This window comes from Fringilla coelebs, assembly GCF_963513975.1.
Source record: "Fringilla coelebs genome assembly, chromosome: 6".
Classification (NCBI taxonomy): domain Eukaryota; kingdom Metazoa; phylum Chordata; class Aves; order Passeriformes; family Fringillidae; genus Fringilla; species Fringilla coelebs.
In genome coordinates, this window is record NC_140034.1 from 48,889,039 (window position 1) to 48,912,771 (window position 23,733).

The 23,733-nt window shown below is 42.1% G+C and overlaps 1 protein-coding gene across 1 annotated transcript in view; it reads right to left on the reverse strand.

The window, feature by feature from the left end:
- The window catches only part of KCNC1 (potassium voltage-gated channel subfamily C member 1), a gene marked incomplete at both ends in the record, with an annotated part of 103,742 nt that extends 94,752 nt beyond the window's left edge, over positions 1 to 8,990 (reverse strand). The window contains one exon of the mRNA XM_084208471.1: positions 8,421 to 8,990. Coding sequence (XP_084064597.1) covers positions 8,421 to 8,990 — 570 coding nt within the window. The remainder of the gene's footprint in view (positions 1 to 8,420) is intronic.
- Positions 8,991 to 23,733: the final 14,743 nt, after the last annotated feature.

Consider the following 23,733-nt stretch of genomic DNA (forward strand, 5'->3'; position numbering starts at 1 on the left):
ATCCACGCTAAAAAAGGAAACAGGAATAGCACAATGTGGCTGAGATCATGTTGTGGTGTTTTTAGAGTAGAGATCAAAGGCTGCTGAGAAGGCAAGCCCTTTTGCATTGCGTGTTGTGGCAATTACACAATTGTCCTTGTCCTGAAAAATTTTACCTGAAATAGGTCTGCCCGGGTCTCTGGTTGGATCCCACTAAAATCAGTGGTAGTTGGGACTGTGGCACTTCAAAGTGGGGCGGGATTTTAGTGATGGTCTGTTTGCTTTCTGCCTGTGTCCTTTTCTGCTCTAGGACATGACCTTCCTTCTGCTGGAGGTTGTAGGTGCTCAGCATTTTAGAGATTTCTTCCTATTAATTTTGTTTTGAAGTCTGTTATCAAGTCTGAAGCATTCTGACTGAAGGTTTTAATTTAATTTATAACCGGATAAATCACAGAACTGGCCTCCACCATCTATACCTGTCAATTGATCTGGTGTAATGAAGACTGCAAGAAGCCCAAGCTGATAAATAGAACAGGGGTATTGGAATGAATTTTCAAGGGAAATCTGCAGCTAAATTTCTTTGGCGTGTTAAATGATAAGCAACCCAAGCTGACCAGATCTTTCTGTATTTAAGAATGTGATTTTTGAGGGCAAACGTGGGCAGCAAGAGAAACTCCGCTGCAGTCAAAACAAGTAGTTATTAAGTAACTGTTGATGTATCTCTGTGTGCCTTTAATTTTTTTGTGAATGGGTAGATGGTCAAGATAATTCAGAAGAGATCAATTTGGTTTGGCTGTGCAGGTGAAAATGTATGTCTTAACTTATATTTGTCTCTGAAAATTATAAGACTCGGTAGCAGTACGTTTTGCCTTTGCTATTTAAAACCAAATAATCCATTTTATTGCCTCTTAAAAGGGACATTCTCTCCCAGGTTTACAAGTAAAAAGCCAGTATGATATTTTAAGCTATTTCTTGTAGTCACACCACCTCAGTGGTCCTGGCCCAAGATTTTTCAAAGTCAATCTAGCAGTGCTGAGATTTACTGCTGTTCCTGAAGTATCAACATAATTATGTAAGTGTGTGCCAGCAGTGTGTGCCTGTGTTGGTAGCTCATGTGCAGCACACACATTGCTGGCTGTCTGCAGTGCACTGAAACCTGAGATTTATTGCATTTACAAAAGGCCATTACAATGCAATTTTAACTTACTGTCATTAAAGGGTCTTACATCATAAGCAATCACTGCAAAAAGCCTTGGCCCACGATTTATTCACAATTTTTATTGCATGATTTATTAGCGCCTCTGTTACATTTTATAAATCTTATCAGAAAGAAATTAAAATCAATTAGGGCCTGGTCCTTTTACCTTTACCCGTGTTGGGTGGTACCTTGTTCTCAGCCTGACGGAAGCGGGGATATTCCTGGAGTAAGCTATCACTACAGGAGTAGGAATGAAGAGAGCAAAATCTGGTTACTTAGTGAGCACAGGAGAGAGATGTAAAAATTATTCTAGAAATGACAGCATTTGGTTTATATTCCAGGGGGAGGAGGTGGTTCTCCATGGATTCATAGATTTCTCTGATTTCATCCGATCCTACCGCTTCTGTGTACCATTTGGAGTGAATCACATATTTATGTAATTCAATATTCAGCAGGGAAAGCCAAGTCAGCCTTCTAAACTGTTCTTTCCTCAGATCAAATTCAGCATATAGTAACTGAGAAGCTAATTGTAAGACAATTGCAAAGATCTCAAAATGGCTTTTCTATCAGTCTTATACCCCAAGAATGCACACAAATTCCATAAAATCAAGCTTATACAAAATGGAAAATCACTTTTGCCATCTGTATTTGCATGAGAAAGAATTATTCACTTGATTATCAATTGGGGCCCAATTTTTCAATCTGAATACCCCTGTTTGCACTTTTTATTACAAAACACAGCGCTTGGATATGATTTAGTTGAACATTAATTGAAGTCATGTGGTTTAAAGGGGGATGTATCCTACAGTCCTTTGCAGTAAAAAAAGCCAATAAGATCATGATGAGCTTTGTCAGTATTAGAGCTCTATGTTTTGATGCAGTGTGCTAAAGATGCTCCTGTCTTTAAAAGATTATGAACACACGTATTTGAATACGTATGCTCCTAATAAATTGCTAAGATCTATTGCACTTTAGTGCTTTGGAATGGAAATAGGCACCGTGTCTATTAAAAAAAGCAGTACACAGCAATTAATTTGTTATCCTGAACCATACTGCAGGAAAATTAATTTCTGTCCTTGAAGTTAGTGATAATTTTGGCTGAGTTTCAATAACAGTAAGGCTGGGCCCTCTGTTGCTGATTTGCTAACATCTCTCCTTATGTTAAGAGAAAGGCAGTATGTATAGACTTTACTAAAGTACTACTGTAAATATACACGCATTTTTACAAATAAGAAAGACAAATACTGTTAAACGCTAGATCACACAGCAGAAGGGAAGAACAAGATGGAAAAATAGTTTTCCTAGGTATAGTCTAATACACCACATTTCTGCGAACAGTTCTAAAATAGAAATAGTATAATTGATCCACAGATCTTTTTCTCCTTTGTCTCATGATAGACCAACAGAGAATTACCAGTATTTTGTTGCCTTTTTTGCCCTAACCAAAATCAAAATAGCAAATGTCAGGAGAAGGGCAAAGAAAATAACTGAAGGTACATAGGGATGGATTAAAGAGAGAAGGGACCAAATATCTTTCTAAAACCAGCCACTAAATTCACATTGATTTCAGTGGCACCACGGTTACTTCTGCAGAAATATTTTGGGGTGGTTTAATTTCGAAGTCCTTCCTCATATGGAAATCCCACTCAGCATCGTAGGAGGTGGCAGCAATAGGAAGGCATATATATGTGTATGCATATGATGGTATGATCCATACAATCACAGCCTTGGCTAAATGAAGTAAATTTTGTAACCTAGAAACATTAAAATTAAGTGAGATAAAAAAAAATTGAATTAAAATGGCAACAGATGCTGTTCTTTTTTAAGGTTTTAGAATAATAGAAATAAAATTGGAAATAGGAAAATAGATTTTTTAAAAATGTCCTTGAATCCAAACTGCTAAGTCTGTACTAGGCAGCCATGGAATTGTCAGGTGGGTAACATCAGCTCTCTCATCTCCCTGTGAGATCGTGACTTCAAAGAGATTGTAAGATTTTCTGGGCAGACATATCTTCCTGTGTGCTTCTGAACAGCTCAAACTGGTAAAGCCATGATTCTGCATGGCTGTTCTGATAGTTTTAATTTTGTGTGTGTGTGTGGGGTAGTTTAAAAATGTATTACTTCGGAGTTTGGATGGACAATTCCCAGGAATTACTTGTGTACCTGCTACCACTGTGACCAATTTCATAGGGACTGGACGTGGGACTTGGAGCAGGGAACGCTTTCTAGCTGGCATTGCAAAGGTTTCTTTGGTCAGGATGCAGAGAAGACTACCATGCTTACTAGTGGGTTATATAAGGATTTGCAGTAACATGTTCCTTGATGGGAGAAAATAGGAATAAAATGGAATTTTAGGAACTATATTAATAACGAATGATAGAATGGTACTTAATAGATGTCTGTAATTCCATTATACTACAAGTGCAAGGGAAACCTCATTTGATGTGGAAAGATTCTCATTTTTCCAGAGCTGTAATGCAGCGTGCAGTTAAAATTAGGCTGTCTCGTTAATTGTCACAGTATATGGTGAGAATTCCTGCAGCCAGCTTCAGTGCAGGATTAGATATGGCTCTGCAGGAGACACCTTCCAGAAAGGCTCAGAGTGGGAGAGCAGCTCCACCAGGGCCCCTTGGAAGCTGTCCCTGAGGAGGGTAGAGGGAAACGAGCGGGTCAGCTCTCATCCCCTCTGCCCCTGTCTGCACCTGCATGGTGGGAGGCTCCAGACCACTGTCTGTGGAGTGCTCCTGTGCCAAGCATGTCCTGCATCATGCATCTATGGAATAAGCTCCCCTTGTGAAGGATGAGGAGTATCTGTTCCCACTCCCTGATGTCCGCTTCAATTCCTGAGCTAAGCCACGCTGGCCAGGGGCAAGGAACGAGCAGAATCACCCCAGCCTCTAATCCTCAAGACAGTGTGGTTATTCAGGAACTAGGATCCCACAAGCCTTTTTATACCTATGAGTTGTACTTTATATAGAGAAAAATCAGTTTAAATGAGCACAGCAAGGTTGGAATGCTCTTGAGTGTACAAAAGAAAGCTGGAAGAAATCCCTGGGGAATACCTTTTTCTCATCTCTTTACCACTATCCTTTTTCTTGTCTCCTTCTCAGTGTCAGAAACTTGTCCTTCAAAAGTCACCCACTGAGGAAAGCAGATTCTTCTGCAGGATGTGAAGGGGAAACATGAGGGAAGGGTGAATGAGAGTTTTGCTTTTCCTCTTACAGAACAAAGTGGTACAGCATATGCCAGGATTGCAAGTCAAGCTGTTGAAGACTTTGCATAGGACCCTAAGCAGCTTTTATTTAGAAAACAGTAAAAAGGTTTATTTGGATGGACTACAAAAGCTTTCCTGAGAGTTCATTAAAAAAGCTTAAATGTCCAATTTGAATGTGAGCAGTAGCGCACCATCTCAGCTGAAAGCTCCTCATTCTCAAACACTGAGTAACCCAAGGAATGTGAATTAACACAGACACAACCTTATCCTGCTGAGGAGGAGGAGGAGGAAGGGGAATAAATATGTTGGGTACCTGCAGGCCAAACTCGCCAGGAAGTCAGTAGGAGCTTTACTAGAGGAAGAACAGCATGACCAGACATAAATATAAAGGAGAAAGGATGCCAAGAAAATATTTTTCACACATTTGTGTACTGAGGGACCTATGAAGTCTAGTAAGTACAGAGGGCAAGAACTCTACCACAGCATAACTCACTGCTGCTTTAGCATAGCTTTCTGGCTGACTCCATTTCCCCCCTTCTGCCTACTTAGAAAAAAGAAATTTACAAAGTTATCCGATGATGCAAGAAGGACAGTTCTAATGCGCTTCAAAGAAACATCAGTTTATGTACGTGCAGTGATATTTAGCTGTCTGTACAGATGATTTTGACAATCCTCCTGGATCCCTGGATCTTTCCCATCACCTTTTGTTACTCTGTTCAGATCTCTGGGCACAAGATTTTGCCTCTGATACCCAAACGTGGATTCTTTAGGTTAAGGAGAAGTGTAATATCTGTTTATCTTACTAAGATAGATGTCTAAGGCAGTCTATCATTTGAAACAAACTATCTTTTCCTATTACAAATATAGAAGATTATGCAATTTTTGAAGTGTTTCCTCTTTTTAGAAAGAACTACATTATTAAGAAATTAGCGTGGAAAAAACTTGAAATTAATTAAAATCAGCCACTATTGTTTTAACAAGCAACTGTTGACTATGTTGCACCTAAAGAAAAATTATTAGTGACTAGGAGCTTTGCTTAATCAAAGTAAGAAAGAAACAAAATTTGCAGAGTTAGCTGATTTTGCCTGACGTACACAAATACACTTCCAGTCTTCCCTGGCTGTCTACAACAAGATCAGAAGTAATTTAGTATGAGTCAGGTGGAGGTGAAGCAAAACAGTCAAATGTACTTGTATTTGCAAGCAGTGTCCATCAAAATCCTCCAAGAATGGCTGGATTTGAGTAAATGCTGAGCTTTTCATAGACAGTTCCTAAACATTCACTGATCTAGCATACCAGATACAGTCCAGAGAACCTTGCTTTATACAGGTATGCAGACTGTCATTTAATCTTAATATTCAGAGACCGTATTCCTTTTACTTGCCCAAGTGTAACACTATAATGGTTATGTAAACGGATGCTCACATTGAGATGTTATTTTGACATGCATTTTGGTGCTATATGTAAACATCAAAGGTGTGTAATAACCACCCTTAGTACAGGTCCCAGTTCACTTTAGGAAGAGAAAATTTTGTGGTGTTTTTTTTTTGACAAAATGGCAATGTGAATTTAGATTTTTGCACAACTGAATTGCAGTTTGTAACGGAAAGTAGCGGACTCAATTAGAAGTGGGGTAACAGTGGATTTGTTGCCTGACTCTACCAATAATTGCCTTAATATATCATTCACTTGTTAATGATGTTATCAATAATTTTACTATAAATTAGCTATTGTGAGCTTCAGGTCTTTTTGCAATGTCTGTGATAGGTTACAGGAGCATAAATCAAACTCCCATCTCTTTTTACATCCATAACCATAACTTATGGCTTTTATTAGGAAATGTTAAGTGTCCTATAATGTCTTCTTAATGGACAGTGTGTGCATGTGTTGATGAGGAAAGCCATCTTCCTTCATGCAAAATATTAATGCATGTGGCCTATGTCTCCATAGGTACTAGTTAAAAAATCATATTTAACCCATGAAATATTCAGAGTGCTCATATTTATCTAGTCTTAACAATCCTCTAAGGAAAGAACAAGTTAGAGGTAAATCAGGAATTGAATTCTGACAGGTATGCACAAGTGATTGTGAATAAATGGTACATCATCCACTCAAAAAAAACCCCAACAAAGCCAAAACATTTTATAAAGCACCTATTGCAAAATGGAGATACCCTTAGAGAATTTATATCCTTCTAGAATTCCAGCCTGTGCATCACAAAGACTCCTAATATTGGTTATAAATTTTTGTCCTTCTCCTAAAATATCATAATGCCTCCAAGCAAAAGGGTGTTTTAAGCTCTGTATCCTTTTCATTGGGACAATCCTTTTCATTATGCATTTGGCTTTCGAACCATTTCAAAACCTTGAACAAGCACATTACTTTCACTTGAAATGTGTTTTATCAACAGATTCCTGGGTACCAGAGAGATCTGCTATTCAGATTGCCTGCTAACACTGGGCTTGATTAATGGAAACCAAGCATTTTGAAGGATACCCTCCAGCCTTGCCTTTCCACGTTCCCTTGGCAGAAATCAGGGATTTGAAAGCTGCAATACAACAGCATCATCTTTCCATCTTGTGGTAAATATTCTATCATTCCTTTATCCTCCATGCTGTTTAAAGGAATTAAATTAAAATATGAACTCCTTTGTTCAGGGAGGAAGTCTCCTGATGGTGTGCAAACAAGAATCTTTAGAAATGCAGCAAGATATAACTCCAGGCTCTGCTCCAGCTTTCCCCATTCATTCAGTTTGCAGACCTGGTGTCTCCCTGCTGGAGATCTCTGCTCAGACCAAGTCTCCGGCAGCTGCTATTCCGCCACCCATTCATACAAGGCCAGCTCCCCTCTCCCTGCTCCTTGCATTTCCACTTCTCTTTCCTCCATCCATCCAATTTTCTCCTAATCTGATCTCACTTCTTTGATCCTTCTCAGGAACACTGATCACCCTCCCCCACCAAAGCACCACTCATCCTTACCGAGGGCTGGCAGAAATTAAGCTCTAACAAAGGTACATTTAAGAGTAGAGCCTATGCCAACAAATTTCTTCATGAAGGCACTATCCTCCATCTGTTTCCCTAGTTATCAAACTGACTATCTTGGGAGTTGATCCTGCTGCTGTTCCTGAAGCAAATGTTTTCAGTACTTTTGATTACAGGAGCAGAATCAGGCCCTAATTAATGTAATTATTCTCATAGCATGAGGAGGTGCCTACTGAAAGCAGTTGGATGACTGTTACAGACCACTTTTACCCACACCTATGCTATGAACTGCACCAGTGTGCATTCCCTTTCCAAAACAACTGCAGGCACCAGGAGGGGAGGAGTTGTCCTTCACTAGCAGGCAAGAAACCTGTCAAACACTGTGTCCCTTCTACATGAATGAAACCCTTTTCTCTGATTAATACTTTGCATTTCCCACAAGGGAAAAAGACACAGACTGAGCAGCTGAACTACCCATTTTCAGAGAAGCATGTTCATAAATATTTAACTTGATATGTATGAGAAAAGAGAAAGGCACTGACTCCCTTTCCAGTCCAGGCTGAAACTCTCCAAATCCCCTGGTACCACTGGGAATGCCTGCTCCCATAATTCTTTCCCCATCTCGTAAAGGGGAGAGAGCCATTAGCTTGTAAGAGGGCTGGACAAGGTGTCTCTCTTTACTGGGGGATGTCTGACTAAAAATCTAAGCATAGAGGGAAATTACCTGGCGTAATGGAGACCTCTCTGGCCAATGACCAGGACCCTGCCCCAAGCTGGGAGTTTTAGGAGCCTATTAGAAAATAAGGGTTTTTGGAGGCCCACATCTGACTACATACGCTCAGGCCTTGATATCTGCTAGTTCCCCATGCCTGGGGCCTGCTTGAGAGTGTGGGTTACATCCCCATAGACCCCACGTGATTTTTGTATGGCCACACACATGGATGGCTGCTCTGCTCTGACAGCAGAGAGAACCCTGGTGATGCTGGGAGGAAGTGGAACCGCGGGGAGGTTTGAGTGTTTTGATGAGGGTGCTGATTGCATCGCTTACCCTTGCATATCTGGAGGAGTAGGGATCCTCAAAGAGTGCCCAGATGCGGGGCTGCCACCGTCTCCAGAAGCCCCCAGACCTGCCATCTGGGGAGTCACTAAGTGCTAGGCGTTTTGTCATCTCCAGCTCATCTTCACCATCACCAGAGTCTCCGGTGCCATCTATGTCTCCGTCCTCAGCACTGCTATCCAGGGGAGCCCCACCAAAGCTGTCCAGAGCCTCTTCGGCGTCGCGGTGCTGCCGGTAGGTCATCCAACAGCAGGGCTCCACATCGGTCTCATCGATGCCCCAGAAGGCCAGCTCCTCCTCATACAGGGGCCCGCACACGTCCGCGGGGCAGTGCAGCTTGCCAGTGCGGTAGTAATTCAGGATGTGGGCGAAGACGCCCGGGTGCCGGTCAAAGAAAAACTCATCCGTGCGGGGGTCATAGTCAAAGTGGCTGTGGGCATCGGGCTCAGCGATCCAGGCCAGCCGCGTGCCGGGCAGGGTGCGCAGGGTGCTGCGGTAAGTCTGGTGCCTAGTCCCTCCCACGTTGATCACAATGCGGTCGCTCTCGTCGCCCTGGCCCATCTCGTCTCTTATTAGGCATGTCGCAGACTCATCCAAGCAAGCACGGCAGGCAGCAAGCCCGTCAGGGGACGGCTGCTCGGCGGCAGTCGGTGCCTAAGCCGAGCCCCGCTCCGGGCCCGCGGGGGCGAGGGGCCCCGGCCAGCCCCGCTCCCCCGGGGCCGCTCCGAGGCGATGCCGGTGGCGGTGGCTCCCGGCGCTGCGCCGCCTCCGTCTGGAGTCAGACGCTCGGGGTCCGCGGCAGCTGCAGCCGCGGCGGAGGGGCAGGGGCAGGGGGGGCCATGCTCCGGGAGCGCGGGCGCTGCGGTGCCGGAGGGGGAGGGCCTTTCCCTGGTTGGACGTGGCCAAAAGCACAAGGGAAAAAAAAAAAAAAAAGGAAAAAAGAAAAGGGGGGGGGGGGGGGGGGGAGAAGAAAAATCACGGCACCGGCGCTGCCCACAGGTGCGCGGGGCTGCGGGGCGCCGGTGCTGGCTGCAGCCCCCGCGGGGAACGCGAGGCTGTGCCCGCGCCCCTCCCGGCGGTGCGGGGCTGGGGGCGCCGCCGGTGCTGAAGGGACAGCGCCGCGCTCCCGCCGCCTCCGCCCCTGCGCCCGGCCGGCCCGGGTCGAGCGCTTGCCGGTGCGGGCGGCGGGACCCGCGGCGCTGCCGCTGCTCCTCCCGCCGCTCCTCCCGCCGCCGCCGCTGCCGAGCCGCTCGGTACAGCCCGCCCGCCGCCGAGCACCGCCGCGCAGGCGCCGCTCCCGCCCGGGTCCTAGCGCGGGCCGCGCCCGCCGCCGCGGCCGGGACGGGGGTGCCCGCTCCGGGACCCGGGGCTGCGGGCAGAGCGCCCTCCCGCCCCGCTCACCTTCCCGCACCGCGCGGTGGTCACACCGAGAGTCCCTTCGGGAGCGGTGGGTGTCCCGGTGCTGCCCCTCGCTCGGCTCTGAGCGACCCTCTTGAGCACCATTGACATGAGTCACGGCTGTGCTCGTCCTGCCTGGACCGGACTGGCTGAAGGGCAGAATTCAAGATCTGCCCAGGCATAAATTTATTGCCTCACGAGCAGGGTTGTCCCTTCTTATCACGTTGTGCTTTTACTCGGTTCCATGCACCTACACCACTTCTCCATCTTTTCCTACTGTTCACTTGGGGTTTTTTCCTAACACCAATGTTGTTAGGAAGTTGCAGTTTGGGGTTTGTGTTTTCTATTCTTTTGTTCTCATTAATTCGCAAATAATGACAAAGGAGGTTTCAAACCCCCCCCCCCCCCTCCCCCCCCCCCCCAGTTCCTGTCTTGCAAGGAACTTGAAGAACAGCAAGAAGATGGTTGTGTGGAAAAGAAGTAAGAGAGGTATGTAGTTGTGTTCTGTATTTTATTTACTGCCAACATCTCGGGAGGAATGGGCTTATGGGAAAGCCTATAGAACTGAGCCTTTGTGGATTGACCATGGGAGGTCATGTCGTGATGAACGGGATAGCCTGGTGAAACATACAGTTGAAAGGTACATGGTTAGGGAATGCTGATGGAGTGTACAGGTGGTAGGGACAACACCATGCTCAACAGCAGAGGGCAGACCAGGGGAATGCAGTTAGGTTGAACTTGCAAGTATGAGAGAAATTCAGATGTGAGGGAACAGCAGGTGAGCAAGTGGAAGGTTGTCAAGGAGCAGTCAGTGTGCTCAGGTTTGTGAGACGAGATGTTTGGTCGCCTGCAGCTTCCTTGCAAAGAGCATTGCATGGTTGGGATGCAAAGAAAAGTTTGCAGTAGCTGTGGTGAGACATTCCAAAGAGGTCTAACCAGCAGACTTGCCTGTGAAAGTGATAACAGACTACTGTTTAAGCTGGTGGGGTAGAAGGAAGGCCTGGGACCTGGTGCTATTTGTGTGCAACTCTTTGGAAAAGGGAGAGAAGACAATAGGAATGGGAGTATGTTACTCGTATCGGCTACGAATGAGAAATGGGAAAGTGAGGATAAATCAAGTCAACTCTGCACTTCAGCTAGCATAAACTGATGAAAAAATCTCCAGAAAGAGATGCCAGACAGCAGCTTCAGCACTGAGACTGAACAGAGGTAGAAAGGTTGATGACAGAGGGAGAATCTGAGAATCACAAGTACAGAAACACTATCTAAAATCCTTGAGAATTGCCAGCCAGAGGACACAGAGGGAAAAGAGGGCTGTGAACCCAAGCCTGGCATTAAGAAAGGAAAAGAGGATGTTGACTCTGAGAAAAATAATACATGCAAAAATTCTTTTAAGTCATAGTAAATGCCTGTTTTTGATAATAATCGATCTGGGGACCAATGGAACTGTAGGGTAGGTTCTGAGAGGTAATGAAGGCTGTGGAGGGCAGGTGACCCAGAAAAGATGTTAAGGGCCTGTGAATCCTAGGCTTGTGGGTCCTGGTCACATCCATAATTTCAAAGACTTTCTCAACTCATTCGCTCCTGCCTTCTATGTTATCTTACCTGCAGTGAGCGATTTCTCTACAGGAATTTCAGCGTTGGGATCTAAGGTGACTGTGGGAATGAAAGAGATGTGCTGCAGCTTCCCTTGCTTGGGTTTCCCTTCTTGTCTGGGGAACTGAAGGAGGGCGGTGCAGGACCTTAGAAGTCATGTGGGAGTACATGTTAAAAGCTAGAAAGCTTGTTTAAAGAGAGTTTTCATGGACTTAGGTGGGGAGGCCATGCTTAAGTGACCTGCAAGGTTTCTTTGAAGTTACTAAAACTGTAATTGATGAAGAAGCCTTGGTAGAAACAGAAGAGTTGGATGTTTCAAAAGACATGAAACAGGGCCCGAAATCAGAGACTGATGGGCGAGCAGGAACTTGTGAGGTCTGGAGCAAGATAGCTGCTGAAATAAAGATCTTTTAGAAATATAAATTGGAACGTAAGTTTAGACATCATTTTCATGTGGAAAATGAAAGATAACATCATGTTTGAAGTTTATGTTGAAACTTGAGAGGGAAAGTGTTCAAAAAGAATATCTTTATTTAACAAGGATACTTATTTAACAAGGATTATGGCACAAAATAACTGCATATTAAGGCACAAAGAGTTTGCTTTGCATGGTCGATTGCAGCATGATTTGCATTTGTTGAATTAGCCACAGTTGATAACACTGCATGGATGGCTGTTGGTTTGCATGGAATGGAAGGTTTAAGACAGCCTAGCAGCTGCTGTGCCTGAGCAAAGTTTTGCTTTAAGCTTGCCAAATAGCAATATAAAATTCTAGTTTAATTTAAAAAAAATTTTTTTATAATTAGAAATGTTTGGATTATGATAAACAAACAAAATCATCTAATTTTCCAAGTTCCAATTTGCAGACAAACTTCCTATGGAATTATGATTAATCCCAAACTTGATAGTAGCACTTCTGTCCTCCTAGTCCCATAGAAAATAAGAATATTATAAGTAGATTTTATTCTAGTTTATGTTTGACATCTTTAAATCCTTAAACATCTGGTTTATATTTGATATCTTTAAGGAGGACTTAATATGAAGGTGGATGTGTGAGTCCCCAAGTTGTCTAGCTTTTCTGTGATACAACTTGTCATTTTAAGCGAACTTATTAATTAATTTTACTAAGTTTTACACGTTAAAAAGAACTAAACCAGCTTTAATAATGCCGGGAGACCTCTGTAGGAAGCACAGAGTTAGTAGGTTATCCAAACAGTTCACGATCTGTTTGGAAAAGGATATATAGCAGCATGGATGTATAGCAGCAACAGCTGCAGGTGGCAATACCAGAAAATTTTTAAATGTAGTATTTCCAAGCCATTCACCTTGGAAATACATTTGTTTTTCCTGATTCTAGTAAGTGGTGAGAGATTTTGATGATCATCGAAGTTGAGCTGGGGTTGATCAAAATCTGTCATCAGTGAGGAAAATGAGCTGTAGAGTTTAGAAGGGTCACTCTGAAGGTCTCCCTTGTGGTACACCTACTGTCAGGAGAGTATATGTGCACTTTGAGCAGTCCTGTTGGTCTATCTATAATTTTAGCTGTTCTTCTAACACAAAAGTTTTAGTGGTGCTAGTGGAAGAATAACTTTTAGCCATAGATATATTTTAGTTTTCAAACTACTATGTAGCTGAGTTAGAGAGTGAATCCATTTACTAATTTTGTCACTGGTGTTAGGACACCTCACTGTTCTGATGACATGAGAAGAGTAAGTCCTTCTTTCTCCTCTGTGTCTGGTGTACTGGGATCACCTTTGTTGCCCTGTACTTCAGCATCCTCAGGGCAATCATGTACAATAAAAGGTAGGTTGTCTTTCAGACAGAAGTCTAAATTCTGTCTAAAAATTGAAAGAAATAAACTAGTGGGTTCACATGCTATTCTTTTATTAACCCCCCTGCTCTCTACTTCTTTAGCTGAGAACTGCAGTGATTTCTAACTCCAAAGGAGCTTTCTTCTCAATGTGGGAGATGACTGAGCATATATTCCCTAACACTCCTAAACTTAGTAACTCATTAATTTGAAGTGAAGTTTTAACCTTTTACTAAAATTTTATTTAATTATATTCATTATTGTATGAAGATATTTTGCCTCTTACCAAAGACACTGGATTGACAGATCCAAATCCCAGTGCTGTATAGGCACAGAACTGCACATCAGGAAGCTTTGCTGTATGCTTTGGTGCTTTACTAGTGTGTCAAGAGTACTTGATTCTGCTCTCCTCTGTAGCCTCCTCCTTCACTGGGGTTTCTAGGGAGGACACCAACAATGGTGACTGCTGAAGAAGCTCCTGCTCCTGAAATGTAAGCCTAGCTCTGACTTCATCACTCAATTTCTCTTCAAAGAAAAAGAATGACCCATTGTAACAATATGAAGAGGAAAAGGAGATGTTGAGAGAACCTGTGACTTTGTGTACAACAATGAATATTACTGGAGAGTACTTTCAAAATGTTTTAAAGCTGGGGGAGGCTGGGAGAATTATTTGTAAGAGTTATAACCTCAAAAGAAAAGGCAGCCAGGGTTGGAAGACCAGTTTTGCAATGCTTGAATGCTATAATTCAGCCTGTGCTCTCTTGTATTAAATTCATGACAAGTCAACAGTATTTCAGTGCAGTTTTAGATTACATCATGCTGTGAATTGCTCTATCTGTTAGCACTGACCCTTGTAAATCATTTGGTTTGAGGTCTTCAAATGGAAAGCTGTGATGGACTTCAGCATGCAATGTACTCATTTTGTCCTTGACAATAATTTAAAAATAAAGCAGCTGCAATTGCATAGATGTTTTTACTTTTCTGAAAGGCTAGATTTACCCCTCTGAATTGTCATTAATTGGATGAAAGCCTTTCATAGAAAGAATGAGAATGGAGAAAAAAAATTGTGGGTTTGTGCTTGGTGTTGACTGAGGGAGTCATAGAAGAGATGTGTAGCCCAAAGCCTGTTCCAAAGAAGTCATGATGCTTTTAATGAGAGTAACCAGAGCAGCAGAAGTTATGGCTAAATGCTTGTTCCTGCACTTTTATAGCTGGATTTTTAAAATTCTTAATTACTTCAGCTTTGCTTGAATATGTACTTCATTCCCATCCATTTTTTCCAAGTCTTGCATGGCTTTGCTTTGAGCTGAGAAGCATTTTCTGTGCTCTGCCTGATGAGTTGCACTTGTTCATCTGTTTCTACTGGGCTGATATTTCTGAGTGATGGCTCTTTTTGATTTGCAAATTCCTTTGGGACCCTTCAGAAAGTATGCCTCAAACTGTGAGATAAATGGAAGCTGCTCTGGAAAAAAATGGAAGTGATATTGTGGCATGTTAGAGACCATCTTTGGTCTTTACCCACTCTGTTAACCGAGAAACTCTCATCTGAATCCATTTGGTTTTGCTGAAAATTGATGGGAAATGGAACCGAGCAGATACAATTATGGAGATGGTGCCCACAAGTAAGGTGGTGGAAGTGGTGTTCTGCTGCTTGCTGAAGGCCTAGGGAGATTTCCAAACTGTTTTACCTGTAGGGAAAGAGAAGACTGCACCTTCCTGGCAAAAAGGGCAATAAGCACTGCAAAAAACTTCTGAGTCATCTGTCTCAGCCCCAGCTCCTTAAATCCAGCATGTAGCTGGCCTGGGTGAGGCACTGAGCTTCTTTAGGAGCCCGTCCTCAAGTCAAGGCTGTAGTAAAAGTGTCAGAATTTTTCTTTGATGAGATCCTCCCCAAAACAGAAATAATTGTTCCTCAAGAAATCATGGTGCTAAATCATAGCAAAATCTACTTTAAGCATCTGAAATTAGGCAAACAGCTAATGCGCTACTTTGTCACAATGCCGTGTTATGAAAGGGTATGGATTTGTCCCTCTTCTTGTGCTGATCTAGGTGTGATCCAGCAAAAATCCAGCTGGTGATGAGGAAAATTGAGCTTACAATTGGAAGTTTCCTGTCAGCACATAACAAAAACCCCTTATCTAAACTCATTAGTATGAGCTGAGCTCAGTCATCCTGAGGGCTCTGAATCTGCATTGCCAAAAGAGGGCACATAGGTTGGAACCATTTAATTCCTACCATGTACTACAGCCAGAGTTTCAGAAAAGGCCAGGGACTTGGCTTTATTTTGTTAGTTGATTTGTTTTGGTGGTCCTAGAAGGTCCTTGACTTTCTCAGACTGGCCTAGTCAGCCTTTTCTGAAAACAAAACTCTACTAATGCTGTCATTATGTTTTTAAGATCTCAGCCAATTTACAGGTGCATGAACATAGCAACAGACACAAACACATAGATACAGACATATGTATTTCACAACTACTATATACAGAATACAGAACAGGAGGTGCTAGTCTTTTCTTGAAAAAGGCATGCAGCTCTCAGTGCTGCAAGTGTATCTCTTTCATTTAACCACCAAAAAACCAGAAAAAATTAAGGTCGGTTTCTGACTGAGGAGTATGGATTATGCTCCATTTTATAAAATGTATATGCCTGCCCATCAGCTGGCTATTTCTATAGTAGAACAAAATAATTAGAACAATTAATTATTAAAATTATTTTTTTAGTGAAATTAGAATTTTATATTTGCTGAATAACTTTTCACAGCTGTTATTACTTCTTCAGCCTAATGAGTTCACAACAGTAACTGAAATGACCTCAGACAAACAGATGAGAAAATGGCCTGTAAGTCCTTACTGTTATAAACGATTTGTAAAACTTTAGATGCTGAAAGGTAAGAGTAGTTTAAATAAATCTCAACAATGCTGACTCAAAGGTTTCAAGCATTGCTTAAATCCCTTGATTAACCCAGCTTTTCAATATTTGACATGAATCAATAACTCTGAGATGTCTTTTCTGTTCTCTAGCTTTGTAAATATTTACACAGCCAGTTTTATGAAATATGACATTTAATCCTGTTGAAGTAATTATTTGAATGCTGCATATGAAGAGATATAAAGTATAATAGTTCCAGTGATGCTAGTTAAAGAATTGGCACTAAGGATGAAATCTGCTGCATTTCTTTTGTCAAAAGCCAGAATGTGTACAATATTAATGTGAGTAAATGGAAAGCAAAATCCACTTTCTGTCCCACATCTTGGACCAGCTGAGGGAAATGAAGGTTTCTTTATCATGTTTCATGCCTGGGCCTATGCCTTAGCATTGACAGCAGCCTTTTGTTCCAGTTAAATGAAGTGTTGAGAGCTAGAAGAAAGGCAATAGTGAAGGGATGGCACCTCTATTACTTTGTCCTCTGCCTTTCCCTTCTGGGACACACTATAATGAATGGTCTCTGCACTCCAGGAAGCAGGAACATGCTCTACCCAGAGTTTCCAGGACCTGGGGAAGACCTCTGTAGTAATCCCAGTGCAATAGGATTATACCAGCCCTCCAGACTGTGGCTGGAATTCCTGTTAAGATTTGCAGCGGGTTTGTATTTAAATGATTTAACTTGAGGCACAGTGATATGCTTGTTCCTATGACGCTGCACTTTTAGTCATTGTTTACTGATTCAGTCTGATTCATCTGTGGGTTCTGCCAGGTTTTGCAGTTGTAGTCTTTGCCTTTAGGTAGCCCAGCAGTAGAAGGAATTGGGAAATAATGAGGAAGCAGAGAAGGATCACAGTGGGACAAGATATTCAGAGTTGGCCTGCAAGAAATTAGAGTTGGGTCTTCCTTAAGAAATGCTCCATTCTCATATAATATTGGACCCTTCTGTTCTACTAGGATGGATTCTCATCCTAAGAGGGCCTACAATAGCATATTTATTGGCTTTCCTATGGAGCAGTGAGAAAAAAGGAGGGTCCAGTTCCCAAGTCTATAATAAAGACCTTTTTTTCTGTGAAAATTTTCCAATTGTAATTAAAACAAACAATAGATTTTTACAGTTTCTTCTGAAACTGTTCTCCAGCTTATCCTGCCTGTTAAAAAGTGGAGGAAATGATTGTGTGGTAGTAATTCAGGATGTGGGCAAAGATGTTTCTTAATTGCTTTATCATGCCAAGCCCCTTCAGAAGCCTTCATTACATAGAAAGGTCTCCATGCAGAAGTGCTGAAGTGGTGCTGTGCTCGTGTGGCCCAGTTTGACCACTGCATAATCCAAGCAGACAGATGCACGCTGCAAAGGACAGTGCAGCACAGAAAAGGTGACATGGCAAGTCAGAGAAACTACTCTTTTTTCCTGAGTTTATGCTTGTAAAGCCCTCAGGAGGTAATTTGACCAATATACCCACAAATATGTAGAATTCTGGCTAGGGCAAAATCCAGATGATTGCATTTGTGTTACTAATGGAATCTTCAGCTTTGTTTGCATATTCTGTTGTATTGCTTCTCTTATTGATTATTTCTCCCCTCTGAACCCTAGGCTGAATAGGATCTGCAGAATGCTGCTTTTATTTAGGGATGTACTTCCAGGTACTTTGGGATTGAAAAAAAAAAGATGTCTCTGAACAAAAGTTTGCATTTTCAGGTACACCTGAAAGTTTTGAATGCCCAAGAGATTTGAGGGGATTTGATCCAATTGGAAATCAGGCTAGAGATAATATATCAAAGTATAAATTAAAACTTTCAAAGATGAAAATATAAAACTAATTATCTTGGTTAAGAAAAAATAAAATCTTTTGCTTGGTCTGGCCAATTAATGTTAATGTGTAGATATCAAGATAACAAGTACATAAAATAGCAATGGGACAAATTAAGAGAGGAGCCTTAATGTGCATAGACATTTGCTCAGTCAACCAAAGTTCCTAAAGGCTCAGCTAAAAGTCTGGAAACATAAACACTGATATCTAAAGTAGAAAATGTTATTTTTGATTTTTTTTTCTTTCTCCATTGTTTTACCACAGAACCAAACAAAAAAAAGGCCACAGGCAATGGTCATGGAGCACTTGAAGGGCATCTGCCTTCCCTCATCACAAAGTGAAGGTATGTCAGACACTGTTAGCTGCAAAACGTACATGCAGGAATCACTGTGTGGTTCAGCTGTGAGGACTAAGTGATCTTTTCAATCTTTTCTGTATCTCTTGTTCATAATAATTATTTGTACTTAAAAGAAGGAATAATTTGAGGAATGGTTGGTTTGGGGTTTCTTTTCTCCCTTAGGTTGAGAGCAGAGCTCAGAATTCTCATGGCAAAAAAAGGCCAGAGAGCAGATGAGGTGAGATGACAGATTGGGGTAAAACATGAGCAGCCAGCTCACAACAAGCGAGTTCATTGCGTGACAATCTTCCTGCTCTTCCCTAGGGAGTCAGCAGAATGGTTCAAGAAGGAGCAGATGGAAACAGCTGCCAACAGATGAGTACTGGAATGGATTCAAACCACACTACTTGCTGGAACTTGAGAGTTTGTGATGGCCTGAGCTTTCCCAACCACAGGTATCTAAGATTTGGAACCAGGCAGCTGTCAGTCAGTTCTTATTTATGAGGACCAGAAAAATCTCCACTGTTGTTCTATAGTGTAGGGAATCTTTTAAGCTGTGGTTGCAGATAGTACTAAAGATAAAAGAACCCTCCTAAGATATTTTTCTTTAACATGTCTATCTCATAGTGCATTCACTTAAAACGGTTTTTCTCTTGACCTTGAGCTGAGATTTAACAGGTGGGTAAAAGATAAATTTAGGAAGGCCAGTGACGCAATGCTGACACTTTTATGTCTTCTTGCATAATTTTGAGCATACCATGAAGAATAATAAATGGCAAAAGCTAAAGTGTCCTTGGCAAGCAAACAAACAAGCAGAATAGCACCCCGTGATATTTTTACCTTTGTTTCCCCTTACCACACACAGTTTTTACTCCCACAGAGCTTGAAATATTAACCCAGCATGTTAATTTATTTCTTCCAGAGTTGCCCTGACCATTGCATTTAACATCTCTCTTGGAAGTACTTCAAACCAAGTGGCTGGCTCCATCTCTAGCTTTGTTAATTAGGCACATTACTTCGTTGCTTTTTTTCTTATCGCTTAATGTAATTGGCATTTGTGAAGCTTTTGAAAGGCATGTTTGGGACTACATTTTGTGCAGCTGGCTTTCAACTGCAAGCTGTTTCAAGCGTGTAGTTCTGCAGAGGACAGCCTTTGAGAGCGTAGAGCATGAGTGCCTAGCACATACCCGCTTCCTTTCCAAAGGGAACAAAGGGATGTAAGTGTGACCTGTCCCATACAAAGGAACACGTGTGACACATGAACCCCCTTGCATCCATTTGTATTTCTATGCCATTAGATCTGTAATGAGAGCATTACGTGCCCTGGATGGAGAATGGGTCTCCCTTTACAAGCTGCTGTATAAATGCTTTGCTCTGTGATGCTCTTCATCCCGAACTTCTGCCAGCAAGACTGATGAATTTACACTGGGTAGGAATTCGGCTCATTGATTTCAGTTGTTAAGGGGTGAAATGATGCTCTTTACCTGAGCTAGGAAAGAGTTAGATGTGAGAGTTTAGGGGGAAAAGAAGGAATGTATACACTAAAAGAAAAAAAAAATAAAAAAAAAATAAATAAAAAAAAAAAGATGTCGGAGTCCTGTTTTTCATGGAAATGCTGCCCTCCGGTGGCCTGGAGAAAGGCTTACATACTGATTGTCCGTTCAATAATGTGTTTTCACACTGTAGGAAGCGGCAGCTCCCAAATTGTCTAGGCTCCTGCCTCAGGAAACTCACAGGTGTCATAAAAACAAGTTTAAAAAATCAGAACAAAAAGGTATTGCTTCATTTGGTTTAGGATTCAGAAGTAGAGCATAGATGTGAAAGACAGGAATGTTGTGTGGCCAAAGTACAAAAGGAATCATAGAATGGTTGGGGTTGGAAAGGACCTTAAAGATCATCTCGTTCCAACCTCTCTGCTATGGAAAGGAACACCTCTCACTAGACCAGGTTGCTCAGAGCTCCATGCAGCCTGGCCTTGAACACTTCCAGGGATAGGGCACCCACAATTTCTCTGGGCAACCTGTTCCAGTGCCTTACCACTGTAACAGTAAAGAATTTCTTCCTAATATCTAATCTGAAACTACTCTCTTTCAGTTTGAAGCCATTCCCCTTTGTCCTGGTCTTTTAAATAGCCTCTCTTAATCTTTCTTGTATTTTCCCTTCAGGTACTGGAAGACCACCCTGAAACCTTCTCTTTTCCAGGCTAAACAATCCCAACTCTCTCAGCCTTTCCTCACAGGAGAGGTGCTCCATCCCTCTGATCATCTTGGTGGCCTCCTCTGGACTCACCCCAAGAGGTCCATGTCCCTTCCGTGCTGAGGACCCAGAGCTGGAGGCACAGCTCCAGGTGGGATCTCACCAGAGCAGAGTAGAGGGGGAAATGACCTTCCTGGGTCCAGTGGCCAAGATTTGTGTCTACTGAGGGACTTTGTGACCAGAGAATGTCATTGTGATCCTGCTGTCATCTGCAGTTCCTCTGCATCTTCCCCACTTGCCTTCTTGGCAAGCAGCCTGTCACCCTCAGGACCGCTGCTCTCACCACAGGCCATACAATGCAGTCAAAGACCTTCCATTTTCTCCCTCCTTTTGTCTTTATTTTTCACTTAAAGAAAAATAGAGTGGTGCCCCAGAATTTGTCTAGCAATAAAAAAGCCAAAAACCAACCAACCATACTATTCTTACATTTTTTTCTCTCTGTTTCTGTAGAAGGTTCTTGGTAGGGAGGAAATTGGTTTTTCCAATATATTTTTCTTGATGTTCCTAATGTATGGGTCTCCAGGTGCTGTCTGGAGACTGTGAATATCTTTGCTGTTTCTGCACCAACAAACCTTACATTATGGAAAGATGATAAAACAACGTGGAGTTCACCAAGCAATGATTTCAGGAAGAAATGTAGTTAATATTTTTCCCAGCAGATGTGGCTGTTGGACCAGAAAAGGCTCAAGGTCAGGTGAGGTGGGTTAGGGAGAACTGTGGAGATGGGGGGACCCCCTTTACTGCCGTGGATATGCAGAACTGGGGGTAACCATGCTGAGACACAGGCTTCTGAATGAACCTGACTCCCAACAGAAAAAACCAACATCCCAATGAAAATTGCAACCTCCTTCAATCACATGATTAAGTGGGTTATTGTCTGTTAGAGCTTTTAGTAAATTTTTAAGAAAAAGTTACAGTATTTGCCTTGCTATTGATAAATATGAGGTTATGCATTGAATATTACATAAATAGCACAGCGGTTGATGTTGCTAAGATGCCTGTAGATGATAAAAGTTATTGGTGTTGTAATAATAAAATGTGAATTCAGTGCCATGTTGACTGTATTATTGGGAAGCCCCTGAGGTTTTCTATCATCCCATGGTTACAGTTTTCACCATTAGCTTACAGTGTTAAGATCTTTATTCACAAGTGACTGTGTATGCAAAATGTAGGTTTCTGGGTCCACAGGGAAATTTCTGGATTCCTTGTACTGACCCAAGTGGCTCTGCCAGACATGTTCCTAAATCCTGCTGGGTCCTGGGAGGGAAAGGAATATCTGACATCTCTTCTGTATTATGCTAGGGACCATCCCCTCCCTCGTTAGCCCTGAAACGTCAAATATGGAAAGGTCTCCACTTTAACGACATTCCCAGTTGTGCAACAAGCCTGTTGAGAAGGGAGCATGCTGCATCCATCAAGGAGAGGAGGTCATGGCTGTTCAACAGTTTTACTAGAAAACCAGTGATTTGAAAGGCTGAGGGAGGGTGAGCTGATAGTAAATAGTGCTTAATGAGGTACTTGTATGTGCCTTCCAAGATGATCTCCAGGTCATGCTGTCAGAGATTTGCACTCTGACTCTACAGAGGCCTTTTTACCAACTGCCTGTGAAGCCAAGATTGCCGCACGCAAGTTATGTGAAATGACCTTCATACCATCTCCTGCTATCACAGGCTCCGTGTCAGCCACTCATTTAGGAACTGTTGTAGACTTTCAGCACTATTATGGGGGCAGTTTCTGGATGGTACTTTCAAGATCAGGTGAGCAATAAAGCCTGGCAGCTTGTTCAGAGGGTTGTGCTCAGGGGGATCGGCACATCTGAAAGCTTTGTGACAGAAATGGGTCAGTGACCAGAGCACGAGCAAAGGGTCACAGCAGGGAGTTTGTCCTGGCTTTGCACTGCTACGTGAGCGCTATCCCAGACAGTATTATGTGCAGTAGCCTGAAAATATTCCTAGTGAAGCTGGAAATATTCCTACTGATTTCAAGGAAATCTTTAAAGAAAAATGAAATATTAATTAGTTCATTCCTTACAATTCATGAGGTATAAGGTACAAAGGTTTCCTTGTCTGTTTTGGATGTAGTTCTTCTGAAGATGGCAGTTTTGGCCCTTTGCACACTTTGAACCTTTCAAATATCTCTGCAAAATGTAAGATGTGAAATGAAAACTGCTTTTCTGTCCACTTTCAAGGTTTTTTTTAAGGTCTTTATCTTGAGTTGAAAATGACAAGTCATTTTAGATGAGCAGCATCTGGTGTGAAGCAACTGCCAATTTAATATTTCTTTAATGTATTTGGATACAGATGCTAAAATCTTTTTAAAGGGAAAACATATACCAAGAATAGTTCATATATCTTTCACCTAAAATTGGATGTTCAGTATGTGAAATACTTCTGTAGCAGTTTCCTGCTATGATAATGCAAGAAATGGTGTTTAACATTGTTATTTGCAATTTTATTGCACTTTGTTGTGGAATGTTGAAAGTAGGAAAAAGATGCTCTTCATTCTCATACTGGCAAATGATCTGATGAAATGTAAAATCGGAGCATTTATTACATGTAAGTGAGGTATAAATGTATTCCGCTTCACTTTTTCCATAGCAGTGGTTTGAGTGAGATAAACCAGTAATACTGGGTTTGTCATGCAGTGCTTTCTTAAGCTACCAAATCAAATCAAACATTCCTAATATGTGCACTTATCATTATGTTTGAAGACAGCTACTTTCCTTTATTTGTTTGTATCTGTATGACTTTACCTGTGGAGGCAGTGTTCCTTAGGAAACATTATATTGAACTGGAAAGTTTATGTGGCATAAACTTTCAGACTATCAGTGTGTGTTCAGAGCCCATGCTGGAGGGTTTCTGTAGACCAAGGCAGACTGCATTTTGTCTTGTAAGATCAACCCTAAAGACCTAAATTCATCTTCAGGAGTCCATTTCAAGAACCAAAGTTTGTATATGTTGCATTAGCCTTGCATATACTTCTTGGCTGTGTCAGAACTAAAGCTCTGAATGCAAATATTACTAGTCTCAAAATATTTACTCATAGGCAGGGATATATTTCTATCAGTTACATGCTGTCCTCTTGATGCACAGGGCTTTGTTTTAAATATATTTATTACCTTAGAAATAAACAGGAAGAGATGGCACAAGGGAACAATTTTACTTATCTAAGTAAA